Source organism: Vicugna pacos, chromosome 20, assembly GCF_048564905.1.
Source record: "Vicugna pacos chromosome 20, VicPac4, whole genome shotgun sequence".
NCBI lineage: Eukaryota > Metazoa > Chordata > Mammalia > Artiodactyla > Camelidae > Vicugna > Vicugna pacos.
Genome location: NC_133006.1, coordinates 1981354 through 2003596, shown reverse-complemented (window position 1 = coordinate 2003596; position 22243 = coordinate 1981354). Strand labels below are relative to the sequence as shown.

General features: G+C 40.4%; 1 protein-coding gene across 1 annotated transcript in view; it reads right to left on the bottom strand.

Annotated features, from left to right (window-relative positions):
* Positions 1-22243, bottom strand: part of LOC140687534 (uncharacterized) — a 92151-nt gene that overhangs the window by 56806 nt on the left and 13102 nt on the right. The window contains exons 5-11 of the mRNA XM_072944650.1: positions 12817-12843; positions 10951-11009; positions 10601-10718; positions 9941-10064; positions 5310-5369; positions 5054-5211; positions 4655-4775 (exon numbers count right to left, since the gene is read on the bottom strand). Of these exons, the coding sequence (XP_072800751.1) occupies positions 10713-10718; positions 10951-11009; positions 12817-12843 (92 nt within the window). The 3' untranslated portion in view covers positions 4655-4775; positions 5054-5211; positions 5310-5369; positions 9941-10064; positions 10601-10712. The remainder of the gene's footprint in view (positions 1-4654; positions 4776-5053; positions 5212-5309; positions 5370-9940; positions 10065-10600; positions 10719-10950; positions 11010-12816; positions 12844-22243) is intronic.

The following is a 22243-nucleotide window of genomic DNA, read 5'->3' as shown; positions in this document are numbered from 1 at the left end:
ATATATACACAATCAATGGGGATTAGGAAAGGAATGGACATTTACTAAAAATCCACTGCAATCTTGTCTTTTACAAGCATATCCTGGAATATAAGCTGTATGATCCAGGGGGCTCCACCCCCATTCTCACTGTTGAGTCCCTTAGCAATCAACTACTAAGGCACCAGCATAGAACCATGTGATCAGTATTTTAGGAATAAATTAGGGAATTAGCACATTCAATTCTAAAACAAAAACCCTAAAATAAATACTGAACTTATTTACAGATAAAGAAAATTGGAACCAAAAAAGTAGTTATTTCCCCAAGGTCACAAAGCTAATAACTGGTAAAGACAAGATTTGAACTAATCTGCCTGATTCTAAAAACTAAGGTGGAAATCCCATTTGACTGGGGAGGGTCCAGCAGCAGAGCCTATCACCCTATCTTTGTTCAGATCTAGCCTTAGACAGCCTGAGACAGCACCACATTCCTATGGAACTCGAGGGCAAATGATAACAATAAGGATTTTATATCCAGTAGTTTGTTAGGTCTCATTTATATAAAGTGTCAGCAGGTCAGCAGAAAAACTCTGGAAAATATGAGTGGGTCCAGAGCTTTCTGCTGATTAGTAACTCAGTCTCTCAGGATATAGTGACCTTCCCATGAGAGGCCTCATGGACATAAACTAAAGGCAGCTGAGCAATGAAAACTAACAAGAACCTGGAACTCAAGCAAGAAGGTTCCCTGCCATCCCCCACCCAGTTGCCTCTTCACCCGCATGGACACGATGGCAGGAGACCCAGATTCTTGTCTAAGTTACATCATCATGGATTCTCACCCATACTAATGTATGACTCTATGCCGCCTTATGTCCATTAAAACTCAAATATGATAACACCAATATCTCAGCAGAATATCTATGTCTCCACTTCCTGTCTTCTAATAGGAGAATATTTTTATGGACAAAAAGCAGAAATCCAATTTAAAAAACCATGCACGAAGCCAGGTGAAATTCTGCTTAAGAGACTGCTCTCACGCTGAGTAATTGAAAACTCAGAAAAAGTGGCCCTTCTCCCTCAGCAAATGGGAGGTAGCCTGATGTGTGTGTGTGTGTGTGTGCACGTGTGTGTGTGTGTAAATCAAATACAATGAATTCTGGGATGTGTACAGTATTTTTAAGTCACTGTCATTTCATGGGAATGAGCCACCATTTAAATAATTTGAATCTAGTGTTCTGAGAGAGTCTCAGGCTCTTGGTGGAGGAGGTGAAAGGGGAGAGTGAAGGAGGAAAGAGGTACATGAAGCAAAGAACTAAGAATACTGCCAGGGAAAGGCAAGACGTTAGTTTTGTTCTTCCTTGCACCACATACAAATTAGGGACTCGCTTTCTGCTGATGACTTATCGAGCACTGAGTTGCAGGAGAAGAGGGGACAGCTCATTGCTCACTGAGCTTGTGACTGTACGTGGCATCTTATAGACACAAATCATTTACCCTGATCAAACACTCTAGCAGCAGGCTGTAATTCTTCTGTTTTGAGAGACAACAAAGCAGGAGTTCAAACAGGATGCATAACTTGACAAAAGTCAGAGGTCCAGTAAACTAAAGAGGATTAATTCAAACTCAGATCTGAATGCAGAGTCTTATCTTCCCACTCCCAGGACTGGAAAATCCTTAACACAGGCTCCCCAGCTCCCCTGCATTGTTCCTGGCACCAAACATTTGCCATGGCAATGGTCACCATTTCTCACAGACACAGCGCTCTGTGCAGCAAATGACCTTGATCAGACCTTGATCATCTACCTGCCACGCCCACCAGGCTTCACCATACAGGCAGGAAAGCTGGCTTTCAAGTGCATACAAAGCCATTCCTTGTCTAACCTGGGCTCTTCTGTGGTTTCTCCAGCCTAAAGGCAGCCATGAAACTGCTCACAGTTTGTACATGAGCCACACTACCTCTCTCCATCTGTCTCCCCACCTATACTACTTAGCTATGAACATTTGGGAATCTTCGACACAAATTTTTAAAAACAAAAAAGAAAGGATTCTGGAACAACTACTTAATACTTACAATTTTAAATGACAAAATACAAAGTGAGTATTTACAAACCGAATCTTCCTTTCTAAATTTCAGTTTTAAGTGTTTAAAAATATAATAGCAAAAAATTTTCACTTACAAAATTGACAAAAACATAAACAATAATCTGGAATAAGTTAAAAAATAATGCCCATGTTCTAAATGGAGAAACTTCAGGGCTGTACTGAGGGGTAAAGTAAGAGGTGAGAATGTAGAGACATCAACAAATTGCATGGAGGAAAGCAGTTTTGTAAAGATGTAAGTTCTCATCAGAATAATTCAAAACTTACTGAAAACTCCCATGACAACTCCAATCTGATTTTTTTTAACTTGAACAAAATATTTTGGAATTCTTCAGGAATAATAAAATCATAATACTAGACAAGAAAATTTGGGATGGAAGAAAAGAATGAAAAAAATTCAGACTGCCAATTATTAAATAAATTTTTACAATATGTAAGTTATGGTGCTGGAGTAAGAAAGGCAGATTGACAGAAGGGAACCATGAGCTCAAAAAGAGACTCTAGTGTACACAAGTATTTTGTAAAGGTGGGATTTCAAATCAAAGAGAAAAGTATGACTTCAGTAATTGTCCTGAGACAATCAGACAAACACCTAGAAAGAATAAATACTATTCCTCTCATAAGGACCACAAGATAATTTACAGACAGTGATGTAAATATAAAAAAGTACTAATAACAGCAAATACAACACTTTGCTCTTATTAACTCAACTTACCCTTACATTAACAAGTACTATTATCATCTCCATCTTAGAGATTAAAAAAAACCTACAGAGGAGATTTATTCCAGTATAAGAAATTATTTTTAAGAATAATTTCAAAGATAAAACACATAAGGAATACATTTATTATCATAAGAATATTTTGAGACACTACCAAAATAAAAATCCTCCTAAACAAAATGAAAGGAAAGAAATGACAAGAAAAAGCTCTGTGATACATGTTGTTGAAGACAAGAAGTTAATGTTCATAACATACAAAGAGCTGTCACAAACCAACAAGAAGCTCCCCCACTTAAATGTGTGCAAAGGATAAAAGGAATCATTCATTTTAAAAAAGTCAAATGGCTAATGAGTGAAAAATGCTCAATACCTCACTGGTCATCAAATGCAAACTAAAACAATGAAAAAGCACTTTTGCTCATCATATTGGCAAATATTTTTAAAAGATATTCTATCTAGTGTCCATCTGTGGGAGAAGAAACCATGAGCGACATTTTCAGAGGACGACATGTCAATGGATATGTAAACTCTGAAAAACGTACGTACACAATGACTCAACACCACTTCTAGGAATCGTTTCCTTTAGGAAAAAACAAATTAGGTCCAAAAAGATGTACCCATCAGGGCATTTACACAGCACTGTTTACAATGGTGGGAAGAAAAACTGAAGTGAAATCATATCCAGCAATAGAGAATTGGTTACATAAGTAATTGTGCATCTTTTCATTCCCCTATGGAAGGAATTTCTAGACTTACTTGAATGGAGTCTGTGATGAATGTAAATGTCACATCCAGGGACTAAATTTCCAGAAGCCTTAACTAAGGGAATACTCATAAAAGATCACAGGAATGTCTGTACAAGAAGGATGCCAGTCAAATATCCTTTCTGACAGTGGAAAATGGAGAAAATTTAACTGTCCACCATCAAGACAATGATGCGGTAAATCACGACGAGCTGCGAGCAATGAGGGAGCCAGCGTTTCGCCGTGGTCCAGGGCCTTGTCCACAGCATTCTCTCACCAAAGCTGTGCGTGGGAAAGAGACCACACCCGCAAATCAGGAGACCCCTCCACTCTATCTGAAAGGACCGGGTGAGTCTGGAGTGGGAGGACGTCTATGATATACACCTGAGTGATTAAAGCGAGCTGCAGAAAAACATATAGTATGGTCTCATTTTAAATAAAGCATATATACACACACGTATACATGGAATTCTCATATGTGTGTATATATGTATGTCATAGGCATAAAGGTCATGAAATATATATATCAAATTTTCAACAGTTTTTACTCTTCGGAAATAAGGGGAAGGGAGGTAGGGCCTTCCTGTACCACCACAGTTCTCTTTTCAGTATTTCAGTTAAGTATACTTGGAATTTAAAAGTTTATTTAAGTCCGAAGTAAAATTGACAATGCCTCCACAAGACAGAATGCTATACTGGTCATCAAAAATCATGCCAGAGGAGATAGAATATTGTAGAAAAACATATAAAAAGCCAAATGGAAAATGGAGGTGTCCACACAGTAAACAGTCACAGAGTGCTCTCTGGTTTTTTATGACAGAGGTGATCCACACTGATGAAAATATACGTTAACGTCTTAATTATTATCTTTGAATAGCGGGACAAGGATAGCCTCTTTTGCCCCCCTTTTCAGAGTTATTATTTTAAATGCACATTCTTTTTCATCTGAAAAAAGCATTTTTGGGTGTGTAGTACTATGCATTGGAGAATAATACAAGAATACTTAGAGAAACAAGTAACTAGGAGACAAAGCAGCAGCATCACACAATGTAGGACGGGCGATCCTGATTAACACCACGCAGTTACATAAGGACCCACAAAGTGAGAGCACCTGCTGTAACAGGGCGTGGCCCCCTTCTATTTGTCAGCAGTGTCTTCAGGGCTGAGGCAGTTCTGAGCACGGCCAGTGTCAGTGCTGGTGTCCTGATTGATGCTACTGGGGGTGAGGGCACCTGCAAGCCGAGAGGAAGAACAGAAATCATCCTCTGCCTTTTCTGTCTTGTTTCTTTGTTACTTTAAAAGAGAGCAATATATAAGATAAACCGTGTATCTCCCCAAATGAAATTTCAGTAATGAAACCATTTTTAAAGACTTCACAGCTTATATTCTGCCTATAACTGTCTTTTCAACAAAGATCATATTTATTAAATGTTAATTAACTCAGTTAATTAACTCCCTGTTGAAACATTCTAGTAAAGAACATGAAATGCAGTATGTAAAAGAACCACACCTGCAGTGACTAGCTCAGCTGTCTTGACGGCAGTGCAGTCAGCCCCCACCATCCCGTGGCCCTGAGCTCCTGATGCTGGTAAGAGATTACGCTGCCGCCTCAGATGGAGAGAAACGGTGAAAGCATTTCTTGAACCCTACAGCACTGACAAAACATAACTGACAAATCCCAGGCCCCTTTGAGGCTCTCATTTTCTGTTTCTGGCCAACCCCCATCAATGAGCAGAACCACCCAATCCCCGAGCCATGGGACTCACGTGGGAAGCAGTTTTGGAGAAATTTCCAGGTATAGAATGTAACCAACTATACATAGAACTCTGAAAAAGAAAAGATGCCATACTCTGATTTTGGAAGACACTCAAAATATTCTCCTAAGCCTTAGTAGCTGGAAAGGCTGGGCTTCTCCTAAGTCACTTATTTATTTCACAGCCAGTAAGCATCTCCCTCAAATCCTGCTTCCCTGTGTCTGCTGGGAGCTTGAAGCACACTGCTGCTGTCGATCTTATAAGTCACATGGCAGAGACATGTGTCTCACGCCTGCAATCCTCACACAGGCTCGCCTCCTAGCCTCACTGTCTGAACTGGGCCCCATTTTCTCACCTGTTTATTTGGAATCTGTTCTTCTGTAAGCTACCTGAAATGCGTTTTGGAACATGTCAGAAGAAGCAGTGGGTTGAGAAATGGACAGATTGAGAGGTGAGAGATGGGCAGACAGAGAGAGAGACTCCAAGAAAAGGGGAACAAATAAAATTTCCTATGCAAAACCCTCTTCTAATCAGGGAAGGAAACCACCACGGAAAAGTGTGAAGAGGCAGGTAGCTTAGGACTGTTTCCTGGATTCCATGAAAAGTAATACCAAGAGATGAGAGGGTAGAACTTTAAATAGTAAAAGAAAAAAAGCACGCATGCTTGAAAAATATATCTACAATATGTACTTTCTAAAGAATAGACTGAAATCAGCAGGGCCCAATAACACTACACTTGGGTATTTACAGAAGTGAGAATCCCATCTCCAAACCACAAGGCATCCCTTCAGAGCACTGACAGTCTACATGGGGCGGTCATAAAGCCATCACCGCAAAAGCTATGCTACCCTGCACTTACGAGGAATTAGCAGCTGTGCTCAGGCTGCCCATGCGCATCATTTACACCCCACAGCACCTCTACGGGGGGGACGCCTAGCGAGCCCCGTCTCTGCAGGACAGAAAACCAGTTCTGGAGAGGCTAAGCCGACTTACCAGTTCTCCATCTCACAGGACTGGTCTCTCCAGAGCAGGACACGAACTCGGACCCACGATTGTAACCATGGTACTACAGTGCTTTGTGTGCTGTTTGTGTGTATAATACATTTGTTTCTATCATGAAAGGTTATTTAATAAATGATCGGTTGTCTTGTCTATCTCATTAGCTCACAATCAATCTTTATACTGTTGAATTGTACTCTTTTCCCCTGAAGAAAGGAACGGAAACAGCGGGGGTCAGAAAGAGGTGGGGCTCCATTCTTTATCTGGGATCTCATCTCATCGAAGTCTCCAAACAGGGAAAAGGAGCAAATGTTCTCTTTATCTTTTAAAGAGAGGGCTCCAGTGATGGTGACTTATTCAATTACAAAATCAAGGCTGGGGAAAGGGCACATGCAGCAACTAGAGCAGTATCAGCTGTAGGAAGGTCAAAAGTGCTCACGGGAGGGCTCAGGGGGCAGCCTCATTTAATTTCAATCAATAAAACAATAACAAACTCTAAAAATACTGGCCTACAATGGATTAGCTCTTTCTTGACATCTAGCAAGTTTCCACAGCCCACATGTAACATTATCGGGAACCAGTGAAAGGAAGAGTCCACAGACAAGGAAAATCAATGCCACAGGCAGGCTGAAACCCAGGCTGGAGTTTAGGAAGAGAAAGGGCATAGTTAAGAACTGGGGAAAGGCTGGGGAAAAAAATCATCACAAGGACTCTCAAGCATCATCCAACAATCATATAATCATTCATTCAAGAGAGAGTTACTGAGGTCGTATTCTGTGCAAGATTGTACAGCGGGTGAAGCAAGAGCGCAGCGTCCATGGTGGCAGCAAGTTGCGGGGCTCAAATACACTTCTGATCCCGGTACCTTGCACACTTGTCCTCAATATAAAGGCAAAGATAATTAAAGTAAAATAATACTCTGTAAACTCAAAGCATTGTTGAAAAAAAAAGTTAAAGAAGACCTAAATACCAGGACAGACACTCCACACACATTCCCCTATCAAAAGAAAGTGCTCTTGGAATGGCAGTGCTCCCCAGAGCGATCCGTATATTCAACGTGGTCTCGATCACAATCCCAGCGGGCTCCTCTGCAGAAACTGACTATCTGCTGCTACAATTCATATGGGAATTCGAGGATCTCAGTAACCTATACGTACTTGAAAAAGAAAAATTTGAGAGGACTTATAATTCTCAATTTCAAACCTTACAACTGTATCTCCAGGTGAGATTAGAGGCCATTGTGAAGTTATTACTGTGTTAATCCTTATTTACTAAATTCTCTACAATGAATATTACTGTTACAATAAGAAAAATAAAAAGTAAGTTATCCTTTAAAACATGCACACTGATTCATTCATTGGGAAAAAATTATTCTATCAATTAAGAGATAAATATCTATTGAAAAAGGACAACTTAAAAACAAGAGTGCATTTGCATTTTTCATAAATTGAAAACTGAAAAGCACAAAGACGTCAAGTTTCTAGGGAGACCAATGCAACATATTAATAGTTATTTTCAGAAATTCTAATTTAACAATAAAAACTCTGGAAAGGGAAAATCGTGACTGAGAGCCAACTGCAAACACATGGAGAGCAAAGGCCTAGAAATCACAGTTCCTTTAACTCTGCTCCTAACACAATAGGAGAGGAAATTCCTCACTGAGGGGACAGTGGAATCCCATGCATAAGACAGGATACACAGTACAAACTGCACTAGAATTGGGGGTGATTTCCATAGAAGAATTCTAAAGTTACAAAATTGCTGAAAAACTATTAAAACACTGACAGAAAGATTAAAACACACAGTCATATATATTATATAGAAACATATGTAGTCTGCTCCCATGTTGCATTTAAATACAAATATATTTGTTCATTTATGGGCACTTATGACTTTATCCCTGGTAGAATATTTCAACTAAAACAAATAATCAATATAACACTCCTTTTGTCAAATCTACTTGATAAGTTACTCTGCTATGTAAACATAATGTGTCTAAGATAGATCTAAAATTAGTGAAAAAGAGCTTTGTATGGCTTCTTGAAATATTCTCAAAATTCAAAGCTTAATTTTAAAACAGATCTGAACAGTAATTCTATATTACCTTTCCCGTCGTGAAATGAACAACACAGTCTGTTGTCAAAATTCTGTCCTTACAATGATTCACGAGCACCGTATCCTCACAAAACTGCTGGACAGCAAGGCACTATCCAGACACTGTGACCCAACAAATGAAACACAATGAAGACAGTGACCCTATTCTGGAGGGTTTATAGTCTGTGTCAACACCAGGGTTTTATCTGATTGGTTTGATTTGTTGGCAAAATAAAATCAATCAAGTACTTTCTTCTTTGAGCATTCTATATGTCATGACTCTGCTGTTAGTGTCATGAGCAGGAAAGACTTAAGCATGACTTGATTAGATCAACTAGCAACAATCATCACTGGAGAGTGAGTAATAAAGAAGTTAACTGATAGCAATGCTTCTCCCTACATGAGACCTAAAATAAATCGACACTGATATCCGAAAAGAAAATGAGAATTTGAGGTCCCCAATAAGAAAAAAATCTAACAAGAAATCAAAAAAGTAAAGATTTTTTCATTAACGTTTCCTGGAAAGATTGGAGCATGGTGGTGTTGAGCTCAGATGCTAGGGAAAAACATGAGGGTCTGAATTCCCACAGCACTGGGTAGCTTTGACACTAATATGTCAGTCAAATTCTCTGCATCTCAGTCTCCGATGCATAGACTGGGGACAACAACCGCACCCATCTCCTAGAACGGTCCTAAGAATTAAGTTATTTTATATATACAAGTTTTAATAAAATACATCAGATATTAAATATTACCCCAAAAGCACAAGGAAAAATGAAAACAGAGATAAATTGGAGTTCATTAAACTTTAAAACTTTGCTTCAAAAGACACCATCCAGAAAGTGAAAAAACAACACTCAGGAGAAAATTTTTTCAAATCATTTATCTGATAAGGAATTTGTGTATCAAAAAAAAAATTCCACAGCTCAACAATAAAAAGGCAACTCAATTAAAAAATGAAAAAAGAATCTGAAAAGATATTTTTCAAGGAAAATATACAAATGGCCAATAAGCACAATGAAACGGTGTTCAATAACATTAGCTCTAAAGGAAATCAAGTCAAAACAACTAGGAGAAACCACTTCACATTCACTACAATAGGTTAAAATCAAAAAAAGATTAACAAGCACTAATGAGGACACAGAGGAAGCAGAGCCCTCAGCCATTGCTTGTGAGGATGTAACACAGCGTGACCACTTTGGAAAACATCCTGGCACGTCCTCAGAGAGTTGAACATTTGGCTTCTGAATGATCCAGCAATTCTGCTTCCTGGGCACACAAGTAAGAGAACTGAAAACAAATGTTAACATAAAAACTCCTACAGGAATATTCACCATTACTTTTCGCCATTAATTTTCAGAGCCAAAAAACAGAAACAACCCAAATGACTATCACGTGATGAATGGGTAAATAAAGGGGCCCAGCCATACAGTGAAATATTATTCAGCAATAGCAAAGCATAGAGTACTGACTCAGGCCACAACATGGACAAACATTGAAAACGTTACTCAGTGTGAAAGAAGTCAGTCAAAATAGACGGTTCCACTTACATGAAGTGACTCGATTTGCATGAAATGTTCAGCACAGGCAAATCCACAGAGACAGAAGAGTGGCTCCCTGGGGCTTGGGGAGGATGGGGAAGTTGATAATGTCTGCTTATGCGTACTGGGTTTCCTGTTGGGGGGAAGAAAATATTCTAAGATTGACTGGGATGCACATTTCTGGGCATAGAGTAAAATCCGCTGTACATTTTAATGGGTGATTTGTATTAAAACTGTTAAGAACAAAAGCACCTCGGATTAGTACCTTCCATAGTAAATGCAAATTGCTAACATTTATTACAGGAAGAAGAAACTGCCCTCAGCATGAAAGCAGGAGATCAGCAAATATTAGTTAACCGAAATTGGACAAGAGCATTTCACTTGAAACTGTTGCTGAGTGTACAAGAAATATTCAGACATGACAAGGAAAATCAGTTTGACATCACGAAGAAGCATTCTGCTTCAAATGCAAATCAAGGATTCGGCAAGCCCAGCTGCTACAAATGACCAGAGAAGAAACCTGGTTCTTAAAACAAGCACCAGAGCCAACAAGGAAATGGTGGTGAGGAAAGCAGGCGGCCTAAAATCTGGAACAGTGTGCTACAAATAATTTCTCCACTGAAAATTCAAAAATAAAATGAAAGTGATGTAATGCTGTGTTGAACTCACGTGAATGGGCTTCCTGCAGTGCTTGACAGTTCTGTAACCCCGAATGACTCAGGAGAATCAGCATGGCTCCTGGGAGTCCCCAAGTAACTGCCCATCAGCACGCTGACCACCATCACATCTGCCAGGGTTGAATTGCAGAGAAGAGAGCAACCTCTGAAAGGCACAGGGAATGTTGACAAGGGAATAAAAGGCTGCGGTCAATCCTGGGACAGAGGCCCTGTGAGCAGAGGCCAGAAGGCTGCAGGTGAACTGGAGTGGCCCTGGGGCAGGAAGGGACCACAGGGGAGCATATCTCAATTATCTCCTCTCTCTCCCTCGGGTAGGAGGGATAAAGCCTGCATCCTTCTCACCTGGAACTGTGGGTTCTGGCTGGCGGAAGTCTTACCGACACGGAATGAATTTCTCAAGACTGCGGAAAAAGGAAAGAAAGCGAGAGGGATTAGGGAGCCAAATCCACGAGTCTCTCAAATGCTCCCATATTTATTGTGTATAATCAAAGTAAAAAGTCAATAACAGTTGTGAGATAGTAGGCAAGAACTTGGGGAAAGAAGGGATGAGACAGAGATTGTAGACTCCACCATGAGTACTAAGGCTTAGTTTACCTTTAGGGAAGTCATGGGCTGAGGGGAACAAGATACATTTTTTAGACATGTTCATTACAAAGCAGACCACCAGACCAGCCTGGTCCCTGTTTTGGGGATAATAGACTATCTAACACCACGCAGGCCTGGCGTTTATAGCTGAGGGCCTGGGTCATTGCTCTGCAATAAGCAGTGTGCTATCTATAACCTCAAATATGCAAGCAAGGCATTGTCTCTGCTTTTTATGGCAAGGAGACAGGAGTGAGGATGCACAGGTGTTTGCTTTAAAGCAGTGAATAAGCACATTTTTTTTCTTAAAGTTGACAGGCGGCTGCGATGTGTTACAACTTGTTAACTCAATCATGGGCTCCCACATGGAACCATTATGGAGGACATCCTAGGATGACAAATCCTGGCTCTGGATCTTTTCCTGCCAGCTTCGGCCACTCCAGCAGGGTCTAGACACATCCCTGAATAACGATCCCACAGAACCACCTAAACTCTTAACTCCTGGTGCTTGAAACTTAATTTTAGCTCTACACAACTTAATGTAGAAAAGTTTCAGAAATAAAAGATATTATATTCTTTTTATATCTCATCATAAGACTGATTTTTCTGATTGCTCTAAGCTGCTTCTACATGGTAAAGCACCTAATTCTGCAGGTGAATTCAGTACTTTCCTTTGGGCATAACTAGACAGTCTGGGCTGTCTGACTTCTATTAGTCAAATACCAATACACTTAATTGATTTCTTTGTTCATCAATTTCAGCCTGGAGGTGAGGGTCTATCACTATTTTCCTCAGCCCCCCCTCTACTCTTTTCTCATCAGCATCTCAGGCCTCCTGAAAACAAAACAAAGCATTTGTTTCCCTTCATCTACACTTTCCACAAAGGCAACAGGAATCATCATGCCTAGAGAATGAATTCAACACAAATGTTAAAACAAAAATCTATAAACCTGAAGCAACTCCATCTCCGACTCATGATACACAATGACATGAGAGTAAGTGTGTCAGGTACAAAGCATGCGTGAGCCTGACCACCTCATTTCTATTCTTCAAAGGAAGGAAGGTTTTCGTATTTTTTATTATCATTCTTTGTCATTGTTTCTGATTAAGCCAAAAAATTTTTTATGAAATAATTAAGCACTGCAATAACAGATTTTCGCTGTATCAATTACAGAAGGAATTCAGAGGGGATAGGAAAACCCACCTCTGTAAAAAATGCAAAATTCCTTCCCCTGTTAAGAACATGAATACAAAATGCAACAGAATTCAAATTCTTGTGGAGAGGACAAAAGCCACAGAATCAAAGCAAAGTCATTATTATGACTCAATCCAAAATTCACTGGACAAACATGCTCAATGCATTCAAATAATTTTTAAGGCACACTGCAAACCATTCACTTAATTATCTACAGGCTAGAGGAAGAATTTCCCTCTATAACAGACAACATAAATCAATAGGTTGCCCCACCAAACAAGGAACAAACATCAGGTTTTTTGCAGTTCTGATAAATCAGCAAGTTTTAAAGATCAAAATCCAGAAATTTTAAACATTCATTCACACCAGAATGAATCAAGCACTTAAAAAAAATAAATAACCCAAAGAAACTAAACACATTGATCACGTACCTGGATCAATGAGAAATTCTTGTACAGCTGGAAAAAAAGAACAGTCTATAGACTTATACTTGAAAAATAAAACTACTTTTAAAGATAACTGCTAAAACACATTTCATCATTCATGTTGCCTTGAAAAATCTGAGGCACTTGTCTCTGATCAGAAAAGCAATTCTGAGTATTAGTATGTTACAATTCAGTGCCAGTTTGCTTTAGAAGAAAAAAGAAAAGCTACTGTTTCTCATCTTGCACAAAGTTTAAAGAACCTCCCTGCCTCTATCTCCTCCCATTTTCTAAGCTCATGCTCCCCAACCCTTCTGAAACAATTATGAGAACCTCTTATTCCCACCAATATGCCAAATCACAAAAGAGTATCAATTTATTTGTGTAAATATATACCTACACCTTGAACTGGAGGAGAAAGATTTCAGAAGGCTATATGGAACTTATTGCTACATTCCTGAAATCACACACATACACGTTCACAGAGACACAGACATATACAAACTGAATTACTGGGCACTTCACAAGCTAAGGACTTACAACTTCTAGAAGATAACTTTGTAGTTAGTTTAAAATACAAAACGGTCAGCTTTTGAAAGCCTTGAACATTGCAAAATCATCCAAATATCAATGAGATCCAATTAGCCTTCTCTGTAGAATGTAATTCCCCATGATGGCAAAGCAGACCCTAAGAAGTAGTGGATCCAAGACTCGTGTTTTTCACTAGCTATGATCGTTTTAAAACATGTAAACAGATTTAGAAAGGTATGTCCCTATGACATTTATTCTTATTGAGATGGCATATGTATTCAATTGTCTATGCAGAAAATAGGACCCATGATGGTGTTTAAGAAATATTTTGTGTATTGAAATATTTATTTTTAAGTGCAGACAAGGATGGTGGGTATTACTCCATTGTAGAGCACCTGTTGTGCACGCACATGTTCCTGGCTTCAATCCCCAGTACCTTCATGAAAATAAATAAATACAAGTGCTTACTTAAAAATAAGAATAAATTTATATAAAAAAATAAATGCAGACTAAAAACCACTGCAATCTAGGAGCCACAATTATAATAAAAAACAAGAGTTTCTATCAAATATTGACTATACGCCAATCACAGAGACAACCACAAATCACACCTGACAACCATCACGTGTGATTCTCAGCAATCCTACTAAGTAGACACGGATGAGAAACCCGGCTCTGCGGATGAGGAGACGGAGCTCGGAGGAGCCGGGGACACTGACCGTCCTGCTCCCCGTGACACCGCATCAGCCCAGGGCAAGCGCTGACAGAGCTGCACTGAGGGGACACCCAGCTGCATGGAACCATGGGGGATTGGGGAGTCCTAGAAAATACTCAAAAGTGTTCAATGAAAAACCAGCTCAAATATATTACTCTGTGCCCCATCCTCTAAACACAGAACATGTCTGGGACCTTTTTGATGCCTCCGTGTCCTTTCTGCCATCATCAGGTACGTGCCCTCTCAGCGCGACCAGTCATGAACTGGACCCCATACGAAGTGCACTCAGATGGAAGAGCTTTAAAAGCTGTTTTATGAAGTTTGTAAGACTCTGTCTATTCCTCACACAGGCGGTCATCCAGCACTACTCACCGGTGCGGATGTACCACCTGAAATCACACCTTTCTGCTTTTTAAAATCCCTTCATGTAATACAGACTTTTAAACAGCAAAGAAGCAGCTCAACCACAGACAGTGGACAGCTTTTCACCAAATGGACTCGAACAGCACATCTGACAACCTGGAAGCCCTTGTCTTCTATTAAACCCACTTCCAGGTACTTCATCATTTTCGGATTGGTGGACTCGGCCTCTGAATGGCCTACTCAGAGAGATCCCATCCTCACATCCGGGGGTGGGAGAGGACCCTGCTGCTGGGAGAAATCAGTGAGGAAGGTGGACATCCTCCAGCCATTTCTGCACGGGTAGAAATGCCACATGCTCAGAAATTATACCGTCAGCACCCCTGGGCTCCCATGGACTGGTTTCACATTAAGCAAACTTATGACACACTGATGCAAGAAAACCAGAAATTTAATTTATTAATGTAACAGGAGATGTGAAACTACAAACCAGATTGAAATATCAGAGTTCAACCATGAGTACAGATTCTCCTCCACGGCCCAATCTCGGGCAGGCAGTCACATGGCAAGCGTGGACAGAAGCAGAGCAGGAAGGGTTTCTAGATTAACTCAATGGACTAAATTTCTGTTATAAGAACAGATCTACTGCCTGGAAAACAATTAATGCCAATCACGGGGCACACTCCATGGACAGTGGCTGAGACACGACTGTGAGCACCTGTATAACTCCACTTTCCCTGTCCTTTCTGGTCTAACTGATGCAGAGGTACAGAGATCCAGGGATGCAGATACCTGTAAACACCCAAAGCCCATCCCTGGGAGCCTGGAAACCAGATAGCCAGGATTTAAATCCCAGCTCTGCCACTTACTAGCTCTGTTACCTTGGCCAAATTACTTACCCTCTGTGTGCCTCAATTTCCACACTGTAAACCTGGGATAACAATCAAATCTTTCTTACTCACTTGTGAAAATTGGAGGATTCATTTCTGTAAAACTCTCAGAAAAGAATGTAGCACATTTTTGGTGCCCAACAAATTTCAATTTAATAAGAAAGTGATTTACAAGTCTCCCATCTAATCATCTTCTGTGTTTCATGACTATTCTGAGTCCCAAAGGAAATCCTTATTTCCCCTCTTATAAACTCTTGAGGAGCACCCTTCTGTTTCAAGCCACCACCTGTTTAAACTGAGGGGGGATTCCCTCCTCCCCACTCCTCTGGTCCATGGGAGACTGCTTCTCCCTTCACACTCCTGACCACTGGCCCACGGCTAGCCCTCCTCACACTAACAGATTGAGGTGTGAGTCCGGGGAGACAAGCAGGGCATATGAAAGCTTTCCTTCCCCTCCAGTGTTGGCCACCCTTAGGAAGCAGCCGGGATGCTCAGTTCCATGGCAAGACAGTCCTGTGCATTATGGGTCAGAATCTCTCAAGGGAATGCTCGCTGTGGAACAGAGTTACCTGGGACTGCGTAAGTCTCTAATTCTGGGACATAGTGTCATGACACTCACTCTCCCACAGCCCTGAATTTCATGGAGAACGTGGCTTCATCAGTAATAAAGGAGACATTTATCGCCTGCCTGTTCTTCTTTGTCATCTCTCAGTTGGCTGCTGGACACAACATGTGTATAAGTATTGGGTCCCCTTAAGCCCCAACATATATGAAGTAACAAAAATTCTGTGGCTTAACATTGGTTCAGGGCGACTGTGTAACTGTCCTGACTCTGCTGATGCTAAATTATGTGTATAGGAACTATGGAACCTCCTCAAATATCTTTCATCATAAAACCAGCTTTTCTTATTTTCCTGTTTCTCAGTAATTGCCAAAGACTATCAAATGATGGCTTCACACCAAATAGCAGTTAAGATTATGAGCCCTCTTGTCATACACACTGTGCTAAACACTTTACATAATTTCTAATTCTCACAATTCTACAAAGCAGAAATGAGTGTCCCTATCTCACAGACGAGGGAAAAACTCAGAACGAACTGACTCAGGATCACGTAGCTCAGTGGCAGCGCGTGCACACAAACCCAAGTCAAAACACCACACCCCTTTGTATATGTACCAAATCTCCTACCACCCATTGACACACAGCGGTGGGGATAATACTTAGGGAACTCAGTACACTTTTCAGCTTTAAGGTGCTCCAGAGGCCGCTTCTAGCTCTTTTATAAAATCCCGGCTCACTGGTTTCTAACACTGCAAGAAAAGTCCGATGTTGCAACTGTTTGCACAGGAAGTCTGAAATGTTCACAGCGAGATGATAGAATAAAACTAAGACATAAGCAGAATAATAGTTCCAGGTAGTCAGACATAATGGACATTGTGCTACCCTGAAGCATTAAGCAAAGGAATCAAAAAAAAAAAAAAACGTTTAAGACTTCCTTTACAAACAGGAAAGTTAAGACTGTAAGAAGGTGCAACAGCGCCACCTATGGCTTAAAAGGCCTTCCTGGTTGCCTGGAAAGGTGCAACACAAAAATTGCCTGTGGATCAGAAACAAGAATCAGATAACTAAAAGCTTATGTAGTACATACTGCTCTCCTAGTCTTCATGTCTTGCACTGTAGCAAAAACCAACAGACCTGTACTAGGCCTATATTCATAAAAGTCATGTCTGTATTTTTCCAACAGGAGGTAATCTAAGTATCTTGCAAAATACTTCTCAAAGAGCCAGGAAATCATAGAAGTGTATTGAAATACAAAAACATTTATTTACATATTAAAACAGCATGAGCTTTTTTCTATTAAAAAAGCTGACATGTCAAATCAATGTTTTGATATTTTAAAACCTATTAAGAGTGCAGAAAAATAAATCAAAATTTTCTTTAATCACAAAAGAGAGAAGCTTATTCCCTGAAAATGATCAATGTGGATTTTTCTAAACTTAATGCTTCTGGTCAGAGTCCTACGAATTTAAATGTCTGAGTGTATAGTTACACGGCAGCATGAACACTGAGTTGTAACAATACACATTCTGTGTAAATAATCTTCAAGGTCGTCTGCTTAAGTCAATTTAACTAGTCCCTGTCTCAATAGAATGATACAGATTTCATTAAAACTTCATACTGCACGCACACACACACACAAAACCCTGAATCCTTGTTACTTTAAGCCATATTCATATATATCCATATTGAATATGCATCAGAAACAAGCCACCCTCTTTAGTATTCACAGTTGATCCTTCTAAACTATCTGTCATTGTGACAGCACATTTTTACTAAGCAGCTCTTGGATGCTTTGTATACAAGGCGTCTACCTCTCACAGTCAGACATGGTAAACGGCATCACTCAAATTTCACAAATGAGGAAATATACTTAAGCCATGGAAACAACGTACATATTTATCATCAGGAAAGAAAAGAGTAAAGATTTTACTTTCAATATGCACTGACAAACTTTTCCTCCATACTAAGACTACATACATAAAACAAATTCAGTCATTGTAAATTATTCTGTCAATAAGCACCACTAGAGAAAAACAAGCAACATCATTAGCAATGATTGGACTTTCAAAGCCCACTCCTATTTTGCACTATAATCATTTTTAATGTTTTGTTTTTAGTGCTTACATAGCACTAATATAAAGAAAACATAAACTATTTAAGTCATTACCTGAGAATGCAACATTTGTGAAAATGTACAATTTTAATTTATGCCGCTCTGTCTCACATTCTCACTGGTGTCTCTCCTTTGAAGGCCTCATCAGGCTGAGATCGCCAAAATCGGTCATTTATGGACTCACAGGAGTTCGGGAAACCACTCAACGGGAGGCTGATCAGAGGAGAAATTGAGAATGCATCCTGTGCAGCCTGGGTTCCAGCACCGAGCTAGGCACCGCCAGCTGCGTTTGATTTGGGACAAGCTGCCCACCTCTCAATCCCTCAGCTGCAAAAAGGAGACATTGATACCTACCGTCAAACACCTGCTTTGAAGTAAAACATGAGAAAAACAGTTTAGCCTTTGGTAGGTGTCCACTCACAGCAAGCTTGGTCATTATGATGATGAGGATTACTTTTAATAAGTTAAGCTAGACCAAAAATTAGAAATCACCATAAAGGAGAAACATTTTAACTCAATAAGCATTTCCTTTTGAATGGATTGATAAAAGTTCTAATGATTTTTTTAATAAACCAAATTTTGTCCATTAATTTTAGATTTACCGGTTTATGGACAAGTCTCCAAAAAAAGAATTAGAGGCCTCTAACCTCTGAATACTAAGAAAGTAAAGTTTAAAAAAATTATGGGGGAGAGTATACCTCAGTTGAGAGAGTATGTGCTCAGCACGCATGAGGCCCTCAGTTCAGTCCCCAGTAACTCCATTTAAAAACTTTTATTTAAAAAAAAGGAGAATTAAAGGAAAAAGATGGAGGACTACAGAATTTTTTTAGAGAATCCACTCAGATTTAAGATGGGGAAAAAATATCCATTTCTCACAGGAAATCTTGAGAACTATGTAAACCGGATCTGAGTTGTCTAGTCTTTAACATTATTCATGAATTCATATTACCAAGTCTTAAAACTACCTGATAACCCACAGTGGTGATAGTGATCATAAAACCTGCCAATGCGGATCGAACTCCGGCTAGGACTGCTCTGTTCTGACATCTCTGCCCCTGAGGCCTCACCAGGCTGAGAGCACTAAATTTTGTCATTCATGAGCATCTCGTGTAAGTCTTCCATTTATGCTTCTCAGTCTCCTCTCACCAGCCCCTCTGAGGGAAGCACTGTTATCATCTTCCCCACACGCAGATAAGGTCACTGAGGTACAGAAACTAAACCTGCTCCAGGTCACATCGGCATTAAAGGACGTCTGTATTTCTGCTGTTTTGCAATTGACAAAGGAATCTGAGATATCAATACAAGATAGACTGTTAAATAATCAAGTCTGTCAGCTCTTCACCTCAAAGAGCAGATACTATAAATTCCTGATGTAGGATGAGGCTGCCGCCACAAAATGACTCAGCTAGAAATTAATATCCAAGATGAAGCAGCGGATACACATAAATATTCATGACTGTCAACTCCTCTCACGGGTCTTGGCCCTTCACTGCCTGAATGGGGGTGAAATCCCCACCCGTGTCTGGGAGGGTAGCGCGGCTCTTCCAAGTCTCACCCAGGCTTCACAGGCTGTTTCCCCCTACAGACTGTCCTAAATGATTAAAAAGCTCACAAGATTTTTACACCAGCCAAAACTGAAAGACATTTCTGCATATGGAGCACTTTCTCAGGCTTAAACCATTTTTGCCTACACTCAGCAAGGGGGAAAAAAGAAACATGACTCTGCAAAGTCTCTTAGCCTTACCACTCACAGGAGTTGAATGGTCTCAGCACAAGATGACCCTTCACATTACAGGATGAGAACAAAATAAAGCCGCCCCAACAACAAGCACTCCCAGAGACAGCGCTCAGCAGTCTTCTGCACACTCACGGTTGTGCAGCCCTCACCACCATCTATTTCCAGAACACTTCATCACCCCAATAGAACACCCCTGTCACTAGCAGTCACTCCACAACCCCCCTCCACCCAGCCCCTTGCAACCATCATCTGCTCTCTGCCACTGCATGAGCCAATTCTGGGCATTTCTAAGATCACTGAAATCAACAATATGTGGCTGTTTGTGTCTGGTTCCTTTCAGTTAACGTGCTGTTATCAAGGCTTTCCCATGTTGAAGTGGTATCAGCATGTCTCTTTTTTTTTTGAAAATGTTAAACTTTATTAGAAGGTGGTAAATACTATCAAAAATAGTAGAGTGGGGTATAAGGGGTGGGGTTTCAAAGGGAAAAGGCCGGGTTGAGCAGTCAGGGTGGACTACCCAGAGCAGATGGCTTTTTTCATATTCCCCTTTATTTATTTTTTCTTTTTTATTCACTCTTATGTCTGAATAATATTCCACTAAATGGAGATACTACATTTTGTTCTTTCATTCAGCAGCTATATATGGATGAGGTCCAGAAGAATGAGTGTAAGTGGTGGCTAGCAGGGATGGCATTTAAGCAAAGGGCAAGATGTGCTTTCAAAAAAAAAAGTGAACAATCAGAGGCACAAGGAAATTCAGCGCGTTTCTGAGAAAGTGCATGGTTGCTTCAGTAGGACTGCCATGCAGGGCTGTGGGGGATAGTGACAGGAGACACAGTGAGGGAGTCACCTAAGAATATCCCCACTGCAAGCAGCTCAGCCAATTCTCCTCCCTCATCCTGTATTTTAGAGACATTTTTGCTAGCTTTTCTCTTATTTCAAGTAACAGTACTTTAGTTACACATCTGATCATCTGCATCAGACCACATTAGCTCCAAGCCACAGAAAATCATTCACTGACCGGAGCAGCTCCAAGACATAACATTGATGGACCAGGGAGTCCTGCAGCATCCCATCCTGCAGGCACAAACCACACATGTTCCCTGGTGATGTCCGGAAAGTAAAATGCATGGAAATATCTCACTGCTGCTGCACGACATCTGCCCACAAATTGCCCCCAAATCATGCTGGCACAGCACTACTCAACCCTCGCACTACCCCCCCCAAAAAAAAAAAAGAGAGAGAAAAGAAAAGAAAAGAGAAGAAAAGAAAAGAAAAGAAAATATAAGAAAAAAAAGAATAAAGCTAAGAAAGCAAATTTAGGCTCTTCCATTGAAAACCAGCAACCATCACTGCCAGTATCTGAGCTGGAATGATCCTGACTTCAAAAACCACTGTGCAGTTACTATTCAAATGTGACAGGCATATATGTATTTCACTTAGATGATATTACAATAGGATTTTTCTTTTCAAAATTTCCAGTTACAACAATAGCACAAGAAAGTTTATGTTTCATTTTTTAAAAAAAATCAATTATTTTCCACTTTGTTAATTTTGAATCTATTATTATTTTATAAAGGGAGCTATGCTGCAGATTATAAACCAAATATCTGGCTTCTGCAAACAAGACCTATATGACTTCACTATTTCAGAGCAAGCTTTAATGATGCTTTCAAATTGGGGGCGCTCACTAACAGCTCTTTAAATACTGTCAAAGATGTGCTATTATGTAATGCAAAGGGTCTACCTACACATCAACTCAGAAACCAAAGAAACTACACGAAAGCCTTAGTTTATCATTTTAAAATATTCCTATTATTTTGAATATTAAATTTCTTAAAAGATAAGATATTTTTTGAGAAAGACATCAGTTGTATTAAATTTCCTCTCACCAAGAAAGCAATCTTTATCAAGAATTACTACCCCTATGAAAATCCAAAAGACAGGACGTTTCTAGCTAAGTTAACTTACAGATCTCAACACAAGCCTAAATCCTATCTGCTCTCACTTGAACGAGCCCAGCAAAGTCCTGGGCTACTCTGGAACTTAGCTCTTCTGTTCCATATGTTGGCAGAGCTAAGATCATCACACAAGGCAGGGAAGGAGAGAAGAGGTAAGTCCACCTGGCGGCCTCCATCTGTTTACTTCCAGCCACAAGGTGTCGCTAGAGCGACCCCGCTAACAAGCCCTCCACACAAGGAAACCCGGCATCCACTCTGCCCCTGCGGTCCCCAAGCAGTCCCGACGCCCCTCTCCCACTGGTGGCCTCCGAGCCTGTGAATGGTCTTCTAATGACCCTCCCAGTTGGTGACACCCTCCCCCTCTTCCCCGCTACACACACACACACACACACACACACACACACAGCCAAGGCAGCCTTCCCAAAGCACAAATTTGATTACATCTCCCCCACTTCAAACCCATCAGAGGCTCCCTGGTAGAGTTCTAGCCCCACCCCCGACCCTGCTTGTCCATCCTCACCTCAGTACCAGGTCCCCAGTGACCTCAGGGGCCCCGTGACCTGCTG